The sequence below is a fragment of the Schistocerca piceifrons genome, chromosome 3, assembly GCF_021461385.2.
Source record: "Schistocerca piceifrons isolate TAMUIC-IGC-003096 chromosome 3, iqSchPice1.1, whole genome shotgun sequence".
Lineage (NCBI taxonomy): Eukaryota > Metazoa > Arthropoda > Insecta > Orthoptera > Acrididae > Schistocerca > Schistocerca piceifrons.
The window spans coordinates 108,234,496-108,257,948 of NC_060140.1; the positions used below are offsets into that span (position 1 = coordinate 108,234,496).

Sequence of the window (23,453 nt, forward strand, 5' to 3'; positions counted from 1 at the left end):
TGTAAGGCATTATAGAGTGCAAATATGCAAAGTACGTTAGAAGGCTGATCTGTTTATTACCAAGACTAGTGATTATACGAAGAGCGAAAGAAGCTGAACTTAATTGTTTGAGAATATCAGTAATATGCTTCTTTCAGTTCAAGTTGTCATCAATGTGAACAGCCAAAAATTTGGAGAAATCTGTTAACTGAGCCCTGTTCATATGCTACATCAATTGCCGGTATGACTCTATTCGGTGTACAGAACTGGATATTGTGAGTTTTATCAAAATTATATGAGAGTCAATTTTCTGAGAACCACTTAATAATTCTTTGAAAGACATCCTTAACAATATCTTCAGCTGCTTTTTCTGGAATGGGATTTATTATAACACTCGTGTCATATGCAAAAAGTGCTAGTTCTCCTTGCTGAACGTTAAGTGAGAGGTCATTCACATGAATAAGGAAAGCAGAGGATCTAAAATTGAACCTTGTGGGACTCCCTTTGTGATAACTCCTCATTCACTCGAACCTCCGCTGGGACCAGCCGCACAGTCCTTGACTGCAGTGACTGAGACCGCTCGGCTAATCCCGCGCGGCCTTCCTCACATGTTCTCACCTCAAACTGTTACCGCTACTGCTGCTGTATGTATGTCACGATTCTATTAACTATACAGACACCGCCGATGCCACTTTAAAATTTGGTCACTTGTACTCTAGGCGAATTATCGTATGACACGATCCTTCTGGTCCTAAAAAAAACTTAGGCACTGCTTGACAAGTCACTACTTTACATCACCTACCATACAGGTAACTACGAAAGTACCCAGTTCCAAAAATCACTACCAGCGTTTCCTGCTTCACTGTGGAATAATTTCGTTCAGCATTATTCAACTGCCATGAAGTGTACGTAAAACATCGTACTGATTGACTCAAAATAATTACTAGTGCAAAATCGCTCGAATCACAAGAGAGAATAAACGGTTTTTCGAAATCTGAACAGACCAGAGTAGGATTAGATGCCAACAAATCTTTTAACTCTGGGACGTCGCCTCACACTCAGCTGGCCAATGAAACTTCACCCCTTTTGCCCAGAAATTGCGGGAGACGTCTTGAAATTTCTGAAAATTTTGGAACATGCCTATGATAAAAATTCGTGAGCCCCAGATAAGATTGCACCTTGGTGGTGTTGGAAAATTTCGAATGGCCTTATCTAGCTTTGGATTGGTAGAAATTCCACCGTGCCCCATAATGTGACCAAAGTACCGAACTTCTTACAATACGAAACGACATTGCTCTAAACTCAACGTTAGCGTGCTACGCATAGACGATCAAACAATTTGTGCAACAGTTCCAGAATATCATTTTAACGCATGATTATGTCACCCAGGTACACAATGCACTGTTGTGGTTTTAATCAGCGCAACACACAATCCAACAAACGCTGAAATATTGCCGGCGGCTTTTAAGTTAAAAGACTTGCAGAGAAGTTGAAAGTATCCAGACGGCGTTGCAGTTTTTGGTCGGTTCTCTGGCGTCACTTCTAAATGGTGGTAGCCACTACGCAAATCCAGCGTTGCGAAGTACCGACACCGATCCTTGTTGTCCAATGTCTCTTTTACATTAGGCATAGGCTACGCAACTGTCAATGTTTTCTAGTTGCGGAACCAGTAGTCGCAACAGAAACAATATGCTTTGCCACCTTGTGGAAATTATTTGCTTACAAATACAATGGAAGCAGACCAGAGACTACAGCTGGGTTCTATGATGCCATCTCTAAGATTCTGATCTATAAATTCCTACATAATAGGTTGTAAATGCCTTGGAACTCGACACAATCATTATTAGATGGGTGCTTCACTTCTATGATGAATTTGGTGCTGAACAATTCCATGTACTCACTCAACAGTTTTTCCACTAATGCTGTATCCCATGCTTCAACATGTGCTACCTTACTCCTTAGTGCTGACCAGTCAACAGACTGGCAGTCGGGCAGCAGTAGCCGACCGAGACAGACGCAGAAACGGGGAAGTAACCGCTTTTGTGACATTTACGAGTTCCTACCAAGGAGCGAATTTTATTATATCATCTGTGAGCTTTAATAGTTTAGTTTCTTGAGTTTCTGCGTGTAAATTTAATATCTAATAGCCACTCTTCTCGCGTTTTCGTTTGCGTCGGAAAGTAAACAAATTTTGTGACATATTACAAGTTCCTAATCAGGGGCGAATTATTTAGTTTCACCTGAGTGCATCGGTAGTTAGGTTTTTGAATATCTGCGTATTACTAGACACAGTTCGTGCGTTATCGTCAGGGTCTACAGTAGAGTTACGCAGCACGTCCTGATAGACCGTTTATCTCTATACAGGGCTATTACAAATGATTGAAGCGATTTCATAAATTCACTGTAGCTCCATTCATTGACGTATGGTCACGACACACTACAGATACGTAGAAAAACTCATAAAGTTTTGTTCGGCTGAAGCCGCACTTGAGGTTTCTTCCGCCAGAGCGCTCGAGAGCGCAGTGAGACAAAATAGCGACAGGAGCCGAGAAAGCGTATGTCGTACTTGAAATGCACTCACATCAGTCAGTCATAACAGTGCAACGACACTTCAGGACGAAGTTCAACAAAGATCCACCAACTGCTAACTCCATTCGGCGATGGTATGCGAAGTTTAAAGCTTCTGGATGCCTCTGTAAGGGGAAATCAACGGGTCGGCCTGCAGTGAGCGAAGAAACGGTTGAATGCGTGCGGGCAAGTTTCACGCGTAGCCCGCGGAAGTCGACGAATAAAGCAAGCAGGGAGCTAAACCTACCACAACCGACGGTTTGGAAAATCTTACGGAAAAGGCTAAAGCAGAAGCCTTACCGTTTACAATTGCTACAAGTCCTGACACCCGATGACAAAGTCAAACGCTTTGAATTTTCGGCGCGGTAGCAACAGCTCATGGAAGAGGATGCGTTCAGTGCGAAACTTGTTTTCAGTGATGAAGCAACATTTTTTCTTAATGGTGAAGTGAACAGACACAATGTGCGAATCTGGGCGGTAGAGAATCCTCACGCATTCGTGCAGCAAATTCGCAATTCACCAAAAGTTAACGTGTTTTGTGCAATCTGACAGTTTAAAGTTTACGGCCCCTTTTTCTTCTGCGAAAAAAACGTTACAGGACGCGTGTATCTGGACATGCTGGAAAATTGGCTCATGCCACAACTGGAGACCGACAGCGCCGACTTCATCTTTCAACAGGATGGTGCTCCACCGCACTTCCATCATGATGTTCGGCATTTCTTAAACAGGAGATTGGAAAACCGATGGATCGGTCGTGGTGGAGATCATGATCAGCAATTCATGTCACGGCCTCCATGCTCTCCCGACTTAACCCCATGCGATTTCTTTCTGTGGGGTTATGTGAAAGATTCAGTGTTTAAACCTCCTCTACCAAGAAACGTGCCAGAACTGCGAGCTCGAATCAACGATGCTTTCGAACTCATTGATGGGGGGACATGCTGCGCCGAGTGTGGGAGGAGCTTGATTATCGGTTTGATGTCTGCCGAATCACTAAAGGGGCACATATCGAACATTTGTGAATGCCTAAAAAAACTTTTTTTGTATGTGTGTGCAAAGCATTGTGAAAATATCTCAAATAATAAAGTTATTGTAGAGCTGTGAAATCGCTTCAATCATTTGTAATAACCCTGTAGTTTAGTTTTGCGCGGTCTTTAGTATGGACAGGGACATCGATTGTTGTGTGCGGATGCGAGCCGACTTGGTGACACACACAAGGGACCAAGCATTGCAAACTGTTTCTCGCCTCATATCTTTCGAACCCACGAGATGGACCATTGCGGAACTGCTTCACGGCCGCCACCATCGCACACTGTTCCACCCTGCTCAACATCCGGCGCCGAAGGAAGGCCGCAGGTATCGCTTCGCGCCGCGTGATATTGTCTTTTACAGGGTTGTTAGCGGCAGCAGACAGTGGGCGCGAGGCGAGATAGTCCGTCGACATGGGGCTTGCATGTATCTTCTTTCAGGTCCAGATTGCTTGCAGCGCCGCCATCAAAATCAATTTCGCCTCTCTCATGCACACGATGATCTTTCAGTCGCTCTGTCCAGAGGACAGCGCGGCCACAGCAGCCGCCAGAGGGTGTCATCACGATACCGCGGGACGACCCCATGGAGACGGAGCCTTTGCCTCCTCCGCCTCGTCTCATCCTACCGATGGAGCTCGACCCGCCCACGCCACAGCAGCAGTCGCCGCCTTCTTCACTTGGTTCATGGCAGCAGGAGGTAGACGCCCACCCTTTTGTTCGTTTTCCGGGGGACGTTTTTGCCAGAGCGCAGGCCGAATGGCGGGTTACGGCCGGTAGCTGGTCGTCCCCTTCAGCCACAGCTCCCGCTTCATCAGAGCGTCCACGCTCCGGCATCCCCCGTCGTGGTCGCACACGGGGGGAGGGGGTGGGGGAAGAAATGTTCTGACATAACCACAAGCGCCGGAACGAAAATGCGGAAGGCAAGAGCAGAGAAGGTGGTGAGGAAACGTCGGCCAATGGTGCGCTGAATTGGACCGCGCTGCGCTAGGAGCGGCATTTGGAAGAAGTGAATATAAACGCCGCTCCTGCTAACCTCGACCGCGCAGATCGGCAGCGCCTCGTGGACGTTAGATATCAGTGACGTGTGTCAGCTTGCCTGAACAGTTCACATATAGAGGACTCTAAATTATATTGCCTGTCGCCACTCATTTGCGATTACTATTTGTAAATCTCCAAAGTTAAGTATTGTCAGTTGCTCTATAGAAATAAAACTACTATTGTTATTTGTCTTAATTGTTGTATAGGACTCCTAGAGCGCTGCATCCCGTAGGCACCCTAATAGCAACGAGTGGGGGAGACCCCACAATTGGCAGAGGATGACATGGCGGTCTGTCGGTGTCGATGGGTCCCTCATGACCGATGGACGGGGAAGTCATTACTTCTTCAGTGCAATTAATACCAAAGTAACTAGACGGTAGATGTAATCCCGTATTTGAGCGTCCGGTCCACAACGTATGCGCTAGTTTTCCGAGAACCATGAACATATATCAGAACGCGAGCCCACCCTGCGCACTTAGGAGGCTGCCAGTATGAAATAAAAAATTACTTAAAATTAAATGGACATAGCGTCAGCGATACAGAAGTGTTTTGTAAAGCTTGTCTCCTGGAACAAAGAGTGGCCAAAGAAAAAGTTTCCAAGAGGGAAGGAATTTTAGGATATAAGCCAACAACGTCCAGTCCAGTAGTGGAGGAAGAGTGACTCGGGTCGTAGGACAAGGCGGAGAAGGAAATCAGCAGTGATCTTCGCAAAGAAACTATCCTGCTAGTCTCCTCAACAGATTCAGAGACACCACAGAAAACGTAAATCTTCAATAGAGAAACTTCTGAGTAAGGCAAAGTAGGGTTAGACACACTGAGCGAACTAAAAATTACGAGGGCTGTTCAATAAATAATGAAACGAATTTTCTCCCTGCCAGTTTCGGTTGAAAAAATGCGCAATTTGTTGTGGGACACCGTGGGATATTCCCGCTTCAGCCCCTAAAGTCTAATGAAGGTCCGGTTGGTGGAGGCGCTCTACGTAGCCTTCAAAATGGCGTCTGTAACGGAAGTGCGTACCAAGAAGAGAGCTGTCACTGAGTTTCTTTTGGCGGAAAACTAGAGCATCGAAGATATGCGTATGCGCTTGCAGTATGCGTACAGAGACCTGTCAGTGAAGAAAAACACACCGAGTCGTTGGCGAGCCGTCTGTCATTATAGCAACAACGTAGCTCAAACGTAGGCCTTTCCCATTTTCCTCTTGCTGGGCGGCCGCACACAGCTGGCCTTCTGCCGTATTGGAACATGCAGACACTTTAATCCGAGGGAACCGACAGATCACAGTCGAACACCTCGGTGCACAACCGGACGTCTCTGCTGCCAGTGCAGGCCCACTCGTCCACCAGTTGCGGTACTCAAAGGTCCCTCGCCATCTAACAGAAGACCCTAGAGCAACGAAGAATCGTCTGTGCGCAATTGCTTGCAAGTTGCGAGGTTGATCGTGACCGTTCTTTTTGTCGAAAATCGTCAATGGCGATGAAACACGTGTTCATCACTTCGAGCAAGAAAGCAAAAGTTAGAAGCCGTACCCTCACCCTCACCCGATAAGGACATGGCGACGGTCTTCTGATATTCTGATGTCCTCTTTTGTGGTGCAACGATCAACTTGAACCGTATCAGGAAACTGAACTAACGACATCAGACTTTTCGTCGCCACACAGCTGCAAATGAACTCTATGAAAACGCATGGCCTTTCAAAAGCCTTCACACCCAAAACGAGCTCAAAAAACTGTACAGCCCAGATCTTTCACCTTACGACTGCCGTCGGTTTCGTCCAATGAAGGATGCAGTCCACAGAAAGCAGTTTGTGGGTTATGGGGACGTTATTTATGCACTAGGGTGGTGACGTGTGGGCGTACATGCCCTACCAATGAGGCGGCGTGAAGCCGTAACACTCAACGGCGATTATGTTGAAAAATACAATTTTGCATCCAAACAGTGAGGAATGATATGGTGTAGCAAATCCTGAATAAAACCAACCAGCTTTCAGAAAATAACGTCTTGCATTACTTATCGAACACCCATCGTACATATATCTCCTTAATTGAGAGATAATCAGTTTTGAGTGCCAGCCATAAAAATAAATAAATTTTGATCTGAGGCAACTAAATGCGCTACGTATACAGATAAAAAAATGTTCGCAGTTAAATATGTTATATACTGTAGGTTGTTAAAAAATAGGGAAACATTACGGCTTAATTTTCTGAGAACAAGAAAGTCAAGTACCAATAGGGTAAGACTCTCGAAAGAAATCAGTCAGTATCAGATTAAAATTGCTACACCACGAAGATGACGGGCTACAAACGCGAAATTTAACCGACAGGAATAAGATGCTGTGACATGCAAATGATTAGCTTTTCAGACCATTCACACAAGGTTGGCGCCATTGGTGACACCTACAACGTGCCGACATGAGGAAAGTTTCCAACCGATTTCTCGTACACAAACAGCAGTTGATCGGCGTTGCCTGGTGAAACGTTGTTGTGATACCTCGGGTAAGGAGGAGAAATGCCTACCATCACGTTTTCGACTTTGATAAAGGTCGGAGTGTAGCCTATCGCGATTGCGGTTTATCGTATCTCGACATTGCTACTCGCGTTGGTCGAGATCCAATGACTGTTAGCAGAATATGGAATCGGTGGGTTCAGGAGGGTAATACGGAACGCCGTGCTGGATCCCAACGGCCTCGTATCACTAGCAGTCGAGATGACAGGCATCTTATCCGCATGGCTGTAACGGATCGTGCAGCCACGTCTCTATCCCCGAGTCAACAGTTGGGTACGTTTGCAAGACAACAACCATCTGCACGAACAGTTCGACGTTGTTTGCAGCATCATGGACTATCAGATCGGAGACCATGCATGCGGTTACCCGTGACGCATCACAAACAGGAGCGCCTGCGATTGTGTACTCACCGACGAACCTCGGTGCACCAATGGCAAAACGTCATTTTTTAGGATGAATCCAGGTTCCGTTTACAACATCATGATGGTCGCATCCGTGTTTGGCGAAATCGCGGTGAACGCACATTGGAAGCGTGTATTCGTCATCGCCACACTGGCATATCACCCGGCGTGATGATATGGGATGCCATTGGTAACACGTCTCGGTCACCTCTTGTTCGCTTTGACGGCGCTTTGAACAGTCGACGCTGCATTTCAGATGTGTTACGACCAGTGGCTCTACCCTTCATTCGATCCCTGCGAAATCCTACATTTCAGCAGGATAATGCACAACCGCATGTTGCAGGTCCTGTACGGGCCTTTGGGTTCAAATGGCTCTGAGCACTATGGGACTTAACATCTTAGGTCATCAGTCCCCTAGAACTTAGATCTACTTAAACCTAACTAACCTAAGGGCATCACACACATCCATGCCCGAGGCAGGATTCGAACCTGCGACCGTAGCGGTCACGCGGTTCCGGACTGCAGCGCCTAGAACCGCACGGCCACCACGGCCGGCTGTACGGGCCTTTCTGGATACAGAAAATGTTCGACTGCTGCCCTAGCCAGCACATTCTCCAGATCTCTCACCAATTGAAAACGTCTGGTCAATGGTGCCCGAGCAACTGTCTCGTCACAATACGCCAGTCACTACTCTTGATAAACTGTGGTATCGTGTTGAAGCTGCATGGGCAGCTGTACCTGTACACGCTATCCAAGCTCTGTTTGACTCAATGCCCAGGCGTATCAAGGCCGTTATTACGACCAGAGGTAGTTGTTCTGGGTACTGATTTCTCGGGATCTATGCACCCAAATTGCGTTAAAATGTAATCACGTGTCAGTTCTAGTATAATATATTTGTCCAATGAATACCCGTTTATCATCTGCATTTCTTGGTCGTGTAGCAATTTTAATGGCCAGTAGTGTATTGATTGTGATCTAGCTCTCTTCGAATTTTGTAATGTAAATCAAAATGGAACTGTAAACCTGGCGGAATGGTCATCCATCGTACTTATAAAATGCCAAGTTTATTGACTGTCAGATAAGAGCCAATTAATTTTCTCATTGATGAATGTCAGGAATAGTTTAATAGTTTGTGAGTCACAAAAAAATTCCCCCGTTTCACGGGGCTGGATAGCGTTCGTGCTCATTTTGTGTGGTAACTGAGGAGTAGAGAGCATTTTCCTTTTCCGTTTTTAATTTAATTTTTTTTCACTCCTTTCTATAGACCACAGAACTGCATCGCGCTCGGCGCAAGTCACTCGTTGATTCACGGATAGTCAAAAGTTGTCAGTTCATATAAAAGAGAGAGAGAGAGTTACTCATTTTCAACAAAATAAGGAACTGCTGGATTATCTTACCCCGAGGTAAAAGTTTTGACCTGTAACGACCAGTGAGAATCCTAGGCGCCAGAGTTTGATTTAGTTTCGTCATGCTTTAAGACATAATGACGCACTCTGGTTTCATCTTTCGGTGTTACCGGCACCGCAGTAGCGAGCGGTATTTGAGACATTTGTCTTGATATGGAAGCATTCGACCAACACTCTTCAGTGTAGTGGTGAGACCGCAAAGAGCATTCAAGTTTTATGTGACTGAGGTCCATGGTATCATTCGAGTTAGATATAATCGTGTCTACATACGAACTTCATGCGCAGAATATTGGATCTTTGTTCTCTTTCTCAGTTTCTTTAGAACACATGGCGATCGGAAGGCGTCTCTGTGCTACAGGCGAGATGGCGTAAGATGATCCAGCTTTCAATTGCGAAACGGCTCCTGCTGTAGGTATAAACAATAGCTGTCTACAGAGCTGTGGCAACACCCAGGCTGTACCATAGATGCGCTTACAAAATCGTGATACGTTATTGGTCGAGTTAATCCAGCGAAGCTAACACGCCCTGCTCGCTGCTACCGTCGGGGATCCACTTAACGCCGACTCAGCTAGAGGCACCTGTAAATTCAGGTGACTTACGCAATACAACGTTTTCAGTCCGTCTGCGACGTTGTCTTTATAATTATGAGATATGCAGTTCGCAAGGAATGTTCGATATTCCGTATTATATGTTTATTCATAGCCGCCACGACTGAAGAGCCAAAGAAAGTGGTACACCTGCCTAATATTGTGCAGGGCCCCCGCAACACGACGTGGCATGAACTCCATTAATGATTGAAGTAGTACTTGAGGGAACTGACACCATGAATCCTGCAGGACTGTCCATAAATCATTAAGAGTATGTAGATGGAGATCTCTTCTCAACAGCAGAGCACGTTGCAAGCGGTCGTAGATATGCTCAATAATGTTTATGTGTGGGGGGTTTGGTGGCCAGAGGAAGTGTTTAAACTCAGAGTAGTGTTCCTGGAGCCACGCCTTAGGAATTCTAGACTTGTGGGGTGTCGCATTGTTCTGTTGGAATTGGTCAAGTCCTTAAAAATGCACAATGGACATGGATGGATGCCGGTGATAAGACAGTATGTTTACGTAAATGTCACCTGTCACAGTCGTCCCTACACGCATCAGGGGTCTCATATCACTCAAACTGCACACGCCCCACACCATTACAGAACCTCCACCCTCCTGAACAGTCCCCTGCTGACATGCAGGGCTCATGGATTCATGAGGTTGTCTCCATACCCGTACACGTCCATTTGCTCGATATAATTTGAAACGAGACTCGTCCGACAAAGCAACATGTTTCCAGCCACCAACAGTCCAATGTCGGTATTGACGGGCCGAGGCGAGGCGTAAAGCTTTGGGTCGTGCAGTCATCGATCACGATTCGTTGAATGGTTCGCACGCTGACACTTTATGATGGCCCAGCATTGAAATCTTCAGAAATTTGCAGCAGAGTTGTACTTCGGTCACGTTGAACGATTATCTTCAGTCGTCGTTAGTCCCGTTCTTGCAGATATTTTTTCGGCCACAGAGATGTCGGAAATTTGATGTTTTACCGGATTCCTAATATTCACCGTACACTAGTGAAAAATGGTCGTACGGGAAGATCTCCACTTCATCGCTACCTCGGAGTTGATGTGTCCCATCTCTCCTGCTGCGACTACAGCACAACGTTCGAACTCACTTAAATCTTGATGAGCTGTCATTGTACCATCAGTAACCGATGTAACAACTTCGCCAGACACTTGTTGTCTTATTTAGCGTTGCGGACAGCATCGCCGTATTCTATCTGTTTTCATATCTCTGTATTTGAATACACATGCCAATAACAATTTCTTTAGCGTTTCAGTGTATAATCTGCTTCTAAGCTACAGGGAGGACAAAGATACGGAAAGACCATAAAAGCAACTCGTTACCATGCCTAATAATGCGTAGGAAAGCCGTTGGCATTCACATTCCAGACGCCTTGGAATTGATAAATAAAGGTCCTGTATCGTTTTCAAAGGAAACTCGTATCACACTGCCAGCAAAATAGAGACAAGTCCAGGTAATGATGATGGACGAGGATAGCGATTACGCACCCTTCTCTGCAAACTAGATCACAAACGTTAAATAACACAGATACGTGGTGACTGTGTTCGCCATGGGGGATGCGACATTTCATACCCCTGCTCGCAAAACCAGTCGTGGACGATGCAAGTTGTGTGAATGGGGGGCCGGCCGAAGTGGCCGGGCGGATAAAGGCGCTACAGTCTGGAACCGCAGGACCGCTACGGTCGCAGGTTCGAATCCTGCCTCGGGCATGGATGTGTGTGATGTCCTTAGGTTAGTTAGGTTTAAGTAGTTCTAAGTTATAGGGGACTTATGACCACAGCAGTTGAGTCCCATAGTGCTCAGAGCCATTTGAACCATTTGTGAATGGGGCTCTGTCGCCTTGGAACGCAGAGTCAACACTGGGGAACAAACATGCCACTAGACTACTGGCCATTAAAATTGCTACACCAAGAAGAAATGCCGATGATAAACGGGTATTCATCGGACAAATATATTATACTAGAACTGACATGTGATTACATTTTCACGCAATTTGGGTGCATAAATCCTGAGAAATCAGTAGCCAGAACAACCACCTCTGGCCGTAATAACGGCCTTGATACGCCTGGGCATTGAGTCAAACACAGCTTGGATGGCGTATACAGGTACAACTGCCCATCCAGCTTCAACACGATACCACATTTCGTCAAGAGTAGTGACTGGCATATTGTGACGAGACAGTTGCTCGGCCACCATTGACCAGACGTTTTAAATTGGTGAGGGATCTGGAGAACGTGCTGGCCAGGGCAGCAGTCGAACATTTTCTGTATCCAGAAAGGTCCGTACAGGACCTGCAACATGCGTTCGTGCATTATCCTGCTGAAAAATAGGGTTTCGCAGGGATCGAATGAAGGGTACAGCCACGGGTCGTAACACATCTCAAATGTAACGTCCACTGTTCAAAGCGCCGTCAAAGCGAACAAGAGGTCAAGTCCCGTCAATGTGAACAAGAGGTGACCGAGACGTGTAACCAATGGCATCCCATACCATGACGCCAGAATGGCGATGACGAATAAATGGTTCAAATGGCTCTGAGCACTATGGGACTCAACTGTTGTGGTCATAAGTCCCCTAGAACTTAGAACTACTTAAACCTAACTAACCTAAGGACATCACACACATCCATGCCCGAGGCAGGATTCGAACCTGCGACCGTAGCGGTCGCACGGTTCCGGACTGCGCGCCTAGAACCGCGAGACCACCGCGGCCGGCGATGACGAATACACGCTTCCAATGTGCGTTCACAGCGATGTCGCCAAACACGGATGCGACCATCATGATGCTGCAAACAGAACCTGGCGTCATCCGAAAAAATGACGTTTTGCCATTCGTGGACCCAGCTTCGTCGTTGAGTACACCATCGAAGGCGCTCCTGTGTGTGATGCAGCATCAAGGGTAAACGCAGCCATGGTCTCCGAGCTGATGGTCCATGCTACAGCAAACGTCGTCGAACTGTTCGTGCAGATGGTTGTTGTCTTGCAAACGTACCCATCTGTTGAGTCAGGGATCGAGACGTGGTTGCACGATCCGTTACAGCCATGCGGATAAGATGTCTGTCATCTCGACTGCTAGTGATACGAGGCTGTTGGGATCGAGCACGGCGTTCCGTATTTTTTTTTAGATTAGATTTACTTTCATTCCAATTGATCCGTAGTGAGGAGGTCCTCAAGGATGTGGAACATGTCAGAAAAACAACAATACATGACAAATATTTACAACTAAAACAAATAAGCTAATGTACCATTCCACAGGTCCCAAGTGGAATGATCGTCATTTTTTAATGAACACTAAGAGTCATTTCACAAATACTATTGCACTGAATTTAAAATAAAAAAGTTTTTTATTTATTTATAAGGTAAGAAACATGTAATACAACTACTGTAATACTTATTTACAATGAACACATTACTGCACTGAAATGGTGCAGAAGTTAGATTATACTTACACACTTACACACACACAAGCACACACACACACACACACACACACACACACACACATACACACACACACACACACACACACAAATTTTCAGTGAACACATTACTGCATTACCCTCCTGAACCCACCGATTCCATATTCTGCTAACAGTTATGGATGTCGACCAACGCGAGCAGCAATGTCGCGATACGATAAACCGCAATCGCGATAGGCTACAATCCGAACTTTATCAAAGTCGGAAACGTGATGGTAGGCATTTCTCCTCCTTACACGAGGCATCACAACAACGTTTCACCAGGCAACGCCGGTCAACTGCTGTTCGTGTATGAGAAATTGGTTGGAAACTTTCCTCATGTCAACACGATGTAGGTGTCTCCACCGGCGCCAACATTGTGCTGAAAAGCTAATCATTTGCATATCACAGCATCTTCTTCCTGTCGGTTAAATTTCGCGTCTGTAGCAAGTCATCTTCGTGTTGTAGCAATTTTAATGGCCAGTAGTGTGTTTGATAGTCCAGAACGGCCGAAAAGATCAAATGATCCTTGACAGTATACGACCTAGCAGAGCATCAGTGGGGCCAATGGAACTGCACGATATGGCTGCCCAAATCATCAGCCATTCCCCGCCAAGTTTCACTCTTGGGACGTAAGCTCGGTCGGGAGGGGGAATATTTGGAACGAGACTCGTCCGACCAAATTACTTTCTTCCACTGCTCTATAGACTAGGTTTTGTGGTTTTCCTGTTACAAGCATTTGCCTGACTGGTGAGTTGATATGGAATTCCAGCTTGCTGTGCGACTCCCTGCTCGTGGAGCTCCGTTTGTGCTGGTGCCGATAGGATTCGCGAGTGAGATATTCAGTTCTACAGACCTTGGGGCTTTCGACCTCCTATTTTTCGTCACAATCGTCTTCAACGACCGTCTGTCAGGATCACTCAGCACACGCTTTCGCCCGCATTGTGACTTCACAGCTACATCTGCATATAACATGGATACTCTGCAAATCACATTTAAGTGCCTGCAAAGGGTTCATAGAACCACCTTCACAATTCTCTATTATTCCAATCTCGTATAGCGCGCGGAAAGAATGAAGACCAATATCTTTTCGTACGAGCTCCGATTTCCCTTATTTTATCGTGGTGATCCTTCCTCCCTATGTAGGTCGGTGTCAACAAAATATTTTCGCATTCGGAGGAGAAAGTTGGTGATTGGAATTTCGTGAGTAAATTCCGTCGCAACGAAAAACGCTTTTCTTTTAACGATTTCCAGCCCAAATCCTGTATCATTTCTGTGACACTCTCTCCCATATTTCGGGATAATACAAAACGGGCTGCCTTTCTTTGAACTTTTTCGATGTAGTCTGTCAGTCCTCTCTGGTAAGGATCCCACACCGCACAGCAGTATTCTAAAAGAGGACGGACAAGCGTGTTGCAGGCAGTCTCCTTAGTAGGTCAGTTACATTTTCTACGTGTCCTGCCAATAAAACGCAGTATTTGGTTAGCCTTCCCCACAACATTTTCTGTGTGTTCCTTCCAATTTAAGTTGTTCGTAGTTGTAATACCTGAGTATTTCGTTGAATTTACGGCTTTTAGATTAGACTGATTTATCGTGTAACCGAAGTTTAACGAGTTCCTTTTAGCACTCATGTGGATGACCTCACACCAGGTTCAAAAAAATGGTTCAAATGGCTCTGAGCACTATTGGACTCAACTGCTGAGGTCATTAGTCCCCTAGAACTTAGAACTAGTTAAACCTAACTAGCCTAAGGACATCACAAACATCCGTGCCCGAGGCAGGATTCGAACCTGCGACCGTAGCGGTCTTGCGGTTCCAGACTGCAGCGCCTTTAACCGCATGGCCCCTTCGGCCGGCTATTCAGGTTCAATTGCCATTTTTCATACCGTTCAGATATTTTTTCTAAATCGTTTTGCAGTTCCTGTATCTACATTCTTCCTGTGTTCAGCCTGCTCCCTTTGTGACTGAAGGCCTTCTTGTGTTTTCCCGAGACCCTCTAACCTAAAAAACCACCCAGTCCTCGCCACACAGCCCCTGATAACCGTGTAGCCGCCCCCTGCGTATAGTGGACGCCTGACTTATTCAGCAGAACTGTCTGAGCCTCTGATTCATACCCTCCACTCGGCTCTCTACCAGAGGTCCACAATCGGCCCTGTCGACTATGCTGCAAATGGTCAGCTCTGCTTTCATCTTGCAAGCAAGACTGGCAGCCATTACCACTTCTATTAGCCACTCGAAACCAGAGAGAACCTTTTCTGATCCAAAGTGACACACATCATTGGTACCGACGTGAGCAACCACCTACAGTTGCCTGCACCCTGTGCTCTTCGTGGCATCCGAAAGGACCCTTCCCACATCTGGAATGACTCCACCCAGTATGCACACGGAGTGCACATTGGTTTTCTTACCCTTCTTGTCAGCCAAGTTCCTAAGGGGTCCCATAACGCACCTAACGTTGGAGCTCCCAACTGCTAATAATCCCACTTTCTTCAGTTGCCTGGATCTTGCAGGCTGAGTGGTTTCCACTGAAACAGGACAGGCGACAGCATCTGGCTCAGCGACAGTGTCAGCCACAGACAGCACCTGGAACCTGTTTGTCAGACAAACCGGTAGGGCCTCACGTGCGGCCGCCTCGGAATTCTTTCGCCGCCTGCTTCGTCCCAGGGCGACCTCCCACTCGACCACAGGTGAGGGGTCAGCCTCAGTGCGAGCAGTAACTGGGCTGGCCACCGGTGAGGACCAATTAGAGGACTCTGAAGCGCTGGTCGTCCGTTGGATCCTCACGACCGGCCCACAACAGTGGTGCCCTTCCACTACAGCGTCAAGCTGTGTAACCGAAGCCATCACAGCCTGAAGCTTAGAGCGAAGTGTCATCAACTTGGCGCACATTCGCACACTACATAGGTGACGATCATGATCAAATACAACATTGCAACCTGAACGCTTATCCACCATCTGCATTTATGCCACAGCATGAATTCCTCGCAGTGTTTCCATGCTTTTTCCAGCCACTATATACTGATATTTGACCCGACTCACAAGTCCCTTATCTTACACATTTTTCCTCCAAGTACCATTTTACGAGGCATGTTCGCCCCCGTGTTTGATTCTTTCAACTTGGTTTCAAGGGAAACGCGTTTCCTACACTTACCTTTCTACGTTGCACATGCATACCCTAGTAGAAATTATTCTTTTGTAACAAATTTTCGGTAATACAGGTACGCTGACGCTGACGCAGTTCTCCGAAATATTCTGCAGCTCAGACGAAGTAAATGCGTTCACCACACAAGTTCTATGTTTTCAAGCTCTGGTAACAACCGAAAAAAAATTTGTCCACGACGCAAAAATATTTGAGCGTCTTAGTCAATGTAATCAAAATATTTTCCTATTTATGTCACACATTTTGACACTCGAAAACTCACTCATCAAAACTTGTAGTGTAGTTTCCGTTGACACAGAATCATGAAATTTGGCAGGAAGCGATGTTTCACAATAAGTAAAGTACAGTAAAGTAAACAGAATGAGATTTTCACTCTGCAGCGGAGTGTGCGCTGATATGAAACTTCCTGGCAGATTGAAACTGTGTGCCCGACCGAGTCTCGAACTCGGGACCTTTGCCTTTCGCGGGCAAGTGCTCTACCAACTGAGCTACCGAAGCATGACTCACACCCAGTACTCACAGCTTCACTTCTGGCAGTACCTCGTCTCCTACCTTCCAAACATTACAGAGGCTCTCCTGCGAACCTTGCAGAACTAGCACTCCTGAAAGAAAGGATATTGCGGAGACATGGCTTAGCCACAGCCTGGGGGATGTTTCCAGAATGAGATTTTCACTCTGCAGCGGAGTGTGCGCTGATATGAAACTTCCTGGCAGATTAAAACTGTGTGCCCGACCAAGTAGTAAGTAAAGTAATGTAAAAAAAATGTGAACAATTATTAAATTGTAACAATATCACATAAAAATATATTTTTGCCATTAGAACACACATTGCATTATCTTCCTTCTTTTCGTACGTCCAGGGTAGTGTGAGGAACTCCAATCGAGATTATGATATGGTCTTCTGTTTCCCAGGACCGATATCATGGAAGTATCTCATCAAAAACAGGCAAAAATGGTTTAGAATCCCGATTCCCAAGATGGATGATCTGTTATATAGGACTATATATTGCATGGAACCGTCAGTGCGCATGTCCTACTCGCACTAGGATACCTTTCTCCTCTGCTGTTGTGGGTGTGGACATCATTTTTCTTCTCAAGTTGTGATGGAATAGCTAATACATGTACCGCGACGGTGCAGTTAAAGTGCCAAGCTCGCTGAACACGACACAAGAAGCCCAGATGACCACTACTCTTACTGCTCGCTTTTGTGCCATCAATACTTTCTTTTTAAGTGATGAGTTACACTAGGAAGTGATTCCATAAGATATTATTGAATGGAAAAATGCACTGTATATCAGGCGACTGATTCGTTTGCTTCCAAGATAAGCAATTGTACGAAAGGCAAAGGTAGCTGAACTTATCTATCTGAGAAGCTCGGTAATACGCCTTTTTTTCAGCTCAAGCTTATATCATTATGTACACCCAAGAATTTGGGTCAACCTAGCCTGATTAGTGAGTGTTTTTTTATGTCCTACATCAACTGTTGGTATAGCTCTATTTGTTCTATAGTTTGTTTCCTTAAGAATTTTAGGGAATGTCCATTTTGACGGAATCACTTAATAACTTTTTGACAAACATTATTAACAATTACTTGTTGCTTTCTTTCTGATGGGATTTATTATAACTCTGGTTCGTCAGCAAAAAGTACCAGTTCTGCTTGATGAATTTCAAGTGGAAGATCTGAAGTGGAATGATCACATAAAACAAATAGTGGGGAAAGCAGGCGCCAGGTTGAGATTCATAGGAAGAATTCTAAGAAAATGTGACTCATCGACGAAAGAAGTAGCTTACAAAACGCTTGTTCGTCCGATTCTTGAGTATTGCTCATCAGTATGGGACCCTTACCAGGTTGGATTAATAGAAGAGATAGACATGATCCAGCGAAAAGCAGCGCGATTCGTCATGGGGACATTTAGTCAGCGCGAGAGCGTTACGGAGATGCTGAACAAGCTCCAGTGGCGGACACTTCAAGAAAGGCGTTACGCAATACGGAGAGGTTTATTATCGAAATTACGAGAGAGCACATTCCGGGAAGAGATGGGCAACATATTACTACCGCCCACATATATCTCGCGTAATGATCACAACGAAAAGATCCGAGAAATTAGAGCAAATACGGAGACTTACAAGCAGTCGTTCTTCCCACGCACAATTCGTGAATGGAACAGGGAAGGGGGGATCAGATAGTGGTACAATAAGTACCCTCCGCCACACGCCGTAAGGTGGCTCGCGGAGTATAGATGTAGATGTAGATGTAGATCATTCACATACATAAGGATTAGGAGTGGACCCAAAATTGAACCCTGTGGGACTCCCTTTGTACTTTCTCTCCACTTATTAAGATTTTCTCAACTTCCAGCGTTGTTTGAACAATTTTTTGCACACATTATTCATTGTTACACTCTATGATGGTCACTTGAAATAGGGATTAAAACTCTTAAACATTATTTCACAACAAGTCGCAGTCTATAGCCAAGAAGAGTTTTATGGACATTGGGAACTGCTGCAAAAGATTGTGCACTCGACAGGATAACCTTTGTGAATGAGTTTAACCTCAGACAACGTTTCTCATTCTAGGAAACAATTCTCACATGGTCTCGAGGAGCCAGATGTGCCAGAGCAGCGGGTAAGTCCAGTGGGTGGCAACTTCAGAGAGTAACTTTTATTGCTGCATGAGTCTTCACTCAAATCACCTATACTTTATTCATGGTAAAGTGACGTGTACAAAATGACATGTAGAACAGTCCTTATTGGACGAGCCGCTGGTAGACTATCTCCTTGATGATCTTGTTGTTGGCCACCCAGACGGAGCCCGACTTGCCCTCTTGGATGACAGTCATCAGCCCCTCGGCGATGAAATCAGGCCTGCAAAGAGAACACACACACACACGTCATTAAATTGTTCAAAAAGAATGCAGCGTAATAAGTAACAAAATCTGTAATTCCAACATCAACATGTAATTAAGTATTGGCTGATAATTACAAGTGGAATCATTTTATTCCTGTGGAGTATGCTTCAGAAGTGGAGGAGCCATAAACAGCAACAAGGCAAGGTTAAGTATGTGCTCCAGCGAAGTGACAAAATCACTATACAGGGTGTTACAAAAAGGTATAGCCAACCTTTCAGGAAACATTCCTCGCACACAAGGAAAGAAAATATGTTATGTGGACATGTGTCCGGAAACGCTTACTTTCCATGTTAGAGCTCATTTTATTACTTCTCTTCAAATCACGTTAATCATGGAATGGAAACACACAGCAACAGAATGTACCAGCGTGACTTCAAACACTTTGTTACAGGAAATGTTCAAAATGTCCTCCGTTAGCGAGGATACATGCATCCACCCTCCGTCGCATGGAATCCCTGATGCGCTGATGCAGCCTTGGAGAATGTCGTATTGTATCACAGCCGTCCACAATACGAGCACGAAGAGTCTCTACATTTGGTACTGGGGTTGCGTAGACAAGAGCTTTCAAATGCCCCCATAAATAAAAGTCAAGAGGGTTGAGGTCAGGAGAGCGTGGAGGCCATGGAATTGGTCTGCCTCTACCAATGCATCGGTCACCGAATTTGTTGTTGAGAAGCGTACGAACACTTCGACTGAAATGTGCAGGAGCTCCATCGTGCATGAACCACATGTTGTGTCGTACCTCTAAAGGCACATGTTCCAGCAGCACAAGTAGAGTATCCCGTATGAAATAGTGATAACGTGCTCCATTGAGCGTAGGTGGAAGAACATACTGACGAAACTAAAATGACCTCTAATATGGAAATTAAGCGTTTCCGGACACATGTCCACATAACATCTTTTCTTTATTTGTGTGTGAGGAATGTTTCCTGAAAGTTTGGCCGTACCTTTTTGTGACACCCTGTATATAATGGACAAATACGACCACGAACCACAGCACAGCACCTGGCTTTCTAGCTTTTGTAACAATTTATTACCTATCTTATTCATATAATTTTTGGGCAAGAGTTTCTGGTTAGGGCACATCAGGTTAAATTTGGAGATTGGAGACCTGCCATCTTCATGCGCATCAGTAATTAACAGGATGTGGTCTTACTGTTGACACATCTATACGCTGATTAGTTTTAAAAAAACTAAAGAAAATAAATTAATGAAGTAAAATTAGTTCCTATTTTAGTACAAAACAAAAAGGTGATAGTCCGTGTACTGAAACCAGTCCCCCACGTACGTTAATCATTGTTTACTTTTACTATTTTGCTTTCAAAGTATCAGAGTTCCTAAATGCATGCACAACGCGGTCCACAGTTCTGACGTCAGGTTTATCGCCACTCATGTTGCTGTTATTCCTCATTAGTTTCATCTTTCTTTAGTCTCCTGTCACGACATATTCTGTGCTCAGTAGACTCTTCATCCCGATCAACAGATCCTATAAGTCTTCCACACCTTCAGTGAATGTTATCGGTGGTCTCCCGTCACTCGTGTTTCAACTTGAATGTGATAGATGATCTTGTCATTCATTTCCGTCATTCCTTCATCAATATACAGGTTGAACGGTAAGGGACGGAAGGCAGCGATGCCACCGTACACACTTTTCAAACCAACCGCTTCCCTGTTGGCCTTCTTATTGTTCCCTCTTCACTCTCCTACATGTTATACAGGGTGTCCGTAAAGTCCGATTACCATCTTAAATAAATCATAACTTGGGGAAACTTTTAAAAATAGAGAAACGTGATTTTTTTAGCAGCTACCAAAGTTTCTTTTCTTTGTACTGTTCTGGGGTCTCCAACCGGGTTCAGTCGTTTTGAAACCACGATATTTCGACAGCGTTCCTTGCCGTCATCTTCAGGTGATACGTGCAGGTATCACCTGAAGAGAACGGCAAGGAACGCTGTTGAAATATCGTGATTTGAAAACGACTGCACCCTGTTGGAGACCCGAGAACAGTACAAACAGTTAATTCGCCGGGAAAGCCTAAGATCACACAAAGTTTCTTTTCCTGTACCATCTCTCGCACATTTGACTTGGACTCCATCAAACAAGAGACACACCTGGATATGGCCCAAAGTGTCGTGTCATACGCTGAATCCAAGTCTGTGGGAACGATACTGCGGAATGATCAACGCCAGTGTGGGAAGACACAAACGGTAGCAACAACCATTATGTGGTGGTTAAAAAGCAATAAAGAGACAGGCCGCGTTCAACATCTTCCTCGAAGTGGGCCTCCCCTGTGTCTCACGCAGGTGTCAACGTGTCAATAGAGGACAAACTTCATTTCCACACAGCGCCCCCTCCTCCCCCCTTTCCTCCCCCCCCCCCCCCCCGTCAGAACTCAAAACGTCGTACTTCATGCGAATTGTAGAAAGAACGATCAATTGGCATTAAGTGTTACAAAAGCAGTTAGGACTTCTTGTTCTTGCACACAAAATGCAAATGCTCCAAACATTACAGCGGAACGCTCGTCCTCTGCGGTATGCATTCGCGTTTTCCAGGCTAGCCCCTATAGACGCTGACAATGACTACCTGGAAAAGTTCCTGTTTCCAGATGAAGTAATGATCTACATTTGTGGACATGTGAATTGGCACAGTGTCAGGATTTGGGGCTCCGAAAACCATGATCCATCGGGCATTATGAATGAGCAAACTTCGATTAAGCACGCAGCCCTGCTGAATAACTTTTCTTTTTGAAGCAGCGTCCAGACTCATTTGCTTCTACTTCTCGTTTCTGATTCTGGAGTGTTACACATTTATACTTCTTAACTGGGCCAGTGTTTACGCCATTGCTTTGGTGGCCCTTAATTAGGCTTAGCTACTATTCGGCATGTTCGCAGCTCGTGGTCTTGCGGTAGCGTTCTCGCTTCCCGCGAAAGGGTTCGATTCCCGGCGGGGTCAGGGATTTTCCCTGCCTCGAGATGACTGGGTGTTGTTGTGTTGTCTTCATCATCGTTCCCCATTGCGGTCGGAGGAAGGCAACGCCAAACCACTTCTGCTAGGACCTTGCCTAATCGGCGGTGCGGGTATCCCGCATCGTCCCCTACGCTCCTCGGAGTATGAGACATCATCATCATCATCATCATCATCATCATCATCACTCACTGTCACTATACAGCACATGCCTATCTCCCATAGTGAGGATCGCAAGGTCCACCCAGTTTATTTTACATAGCTGTGAAATGTCCTCTTTTAATAGAAGTTTATATATTTTCAAGTTTTTATCCTATGACTACGGCGCATTATTGTGCGTCATTATCTCTGTCCTCATTAAATTAAAATTTTCCTATCTTTCATAATATAAATTTTATTTCAACTCTTATCTTATGTAAGCCTCACTGAGTCGTCACCTTTAAGTTAGCAAGTTTAGAATTGCTCTTACTTTTAATGTGTCCCTTTAGTGCTAGTGAAGCTAGTTATTAACTGGTACAGTAGTTTCTGACAGTGTACACTGTAAGGATTTGCTACTTTCCATTTTATTCAGTTCCATTTTACCCAGTAGCGAGATGCTTTTTAGTAGGAGTGGGACATGTGTATGTTCCTTCAACTCATGACTGTGGTAAGTTATTCCTCGTCGCTGTATGTATCCTCGCTAAACATAAATTGAGCGTTTTGCTCGCGGAAAGGCAAAAATTTTCATTGCGTTTTAAGGTTTACACATAAATTTAATGTCGCCGGCTTCCAGATAGTTTTAATACAGTTCCGTACTGGCCCTATTCAATATGTTCCTTACGACTCATAACGTACTTTTAACGCGCTTCACATAACTTTCTATGTAATTTTTATAAACGTAGACCAGTAACTCAAATTGTGAACGGCCGGGCTAGATGGCCGCGCGTTCTTCTACCCGTCAACAGATGGCAGTACTTTTGCCACTCTGGTTTACCAGCTTGCTTCCCCCTTCGTGTACTCTACTCCGTGCTCTGCTCTCGCCAGTGATATTTCTAAACCCAGGCAGTCGTCCGTAGTATTTTCTGGTGTCGCTTTGCCATTGACTTATATTCTGCCGCACCCAACCCGACCCTTGTTTTATAAAATGTTATATGTAACTTCTTTTCTGTTTTATATACAGATACACTCCTGGAAATGGAAAAAAGAACACATTGACACCGGTGTGTCAGACCCACCATACTTGCTCCGGACACTGCGAGAGGGCTGTACAAGCAATGATCACACGCACGGCACAGCGGACACACCAGGAACCGCGGTGTTGGCCGTCGAATGGCGCTAGCTGCGCAGCATTTGTGCACCGCCGCCGTCAGTGTCAGCCAGTTTGCCGTGGCATACGGAGCTCCATCGCAGTCTTTAACACTGGTAGCATGCCGCGACAGCGTGGACGTGAACCGTAT

The 23,453-nt window shown here is 45.4% G+C and overlaps 1 protein-coding gene across 1 annotated transcript in view; it reads right to left on the bottom strand.

The window, feature by feature from the left end:
* Nucleotides 1-18,826: 18,826 nt before the first annotated feature.
* The window catches only part of LOC124788309 (15-hydroxyprostaglandin dehydrogenase [NAD(+)]-like), a 91,422-nt gene continuing 86,795 nt past the window's right edge, over nt 18,827-23,453 (bottom strand). The window contains exon 7 of the mRNA XM_047255544.1: nt 18,827-19,012. Coding sequence (XP_047111500.1) covers nt 18,895-19,012 — 118 coding nt within the window. The 3' untranslated portion in view covers nt 18,827-18,894. The remainder of the gene's footprint in view (nt 19,013-23,453) is intronic.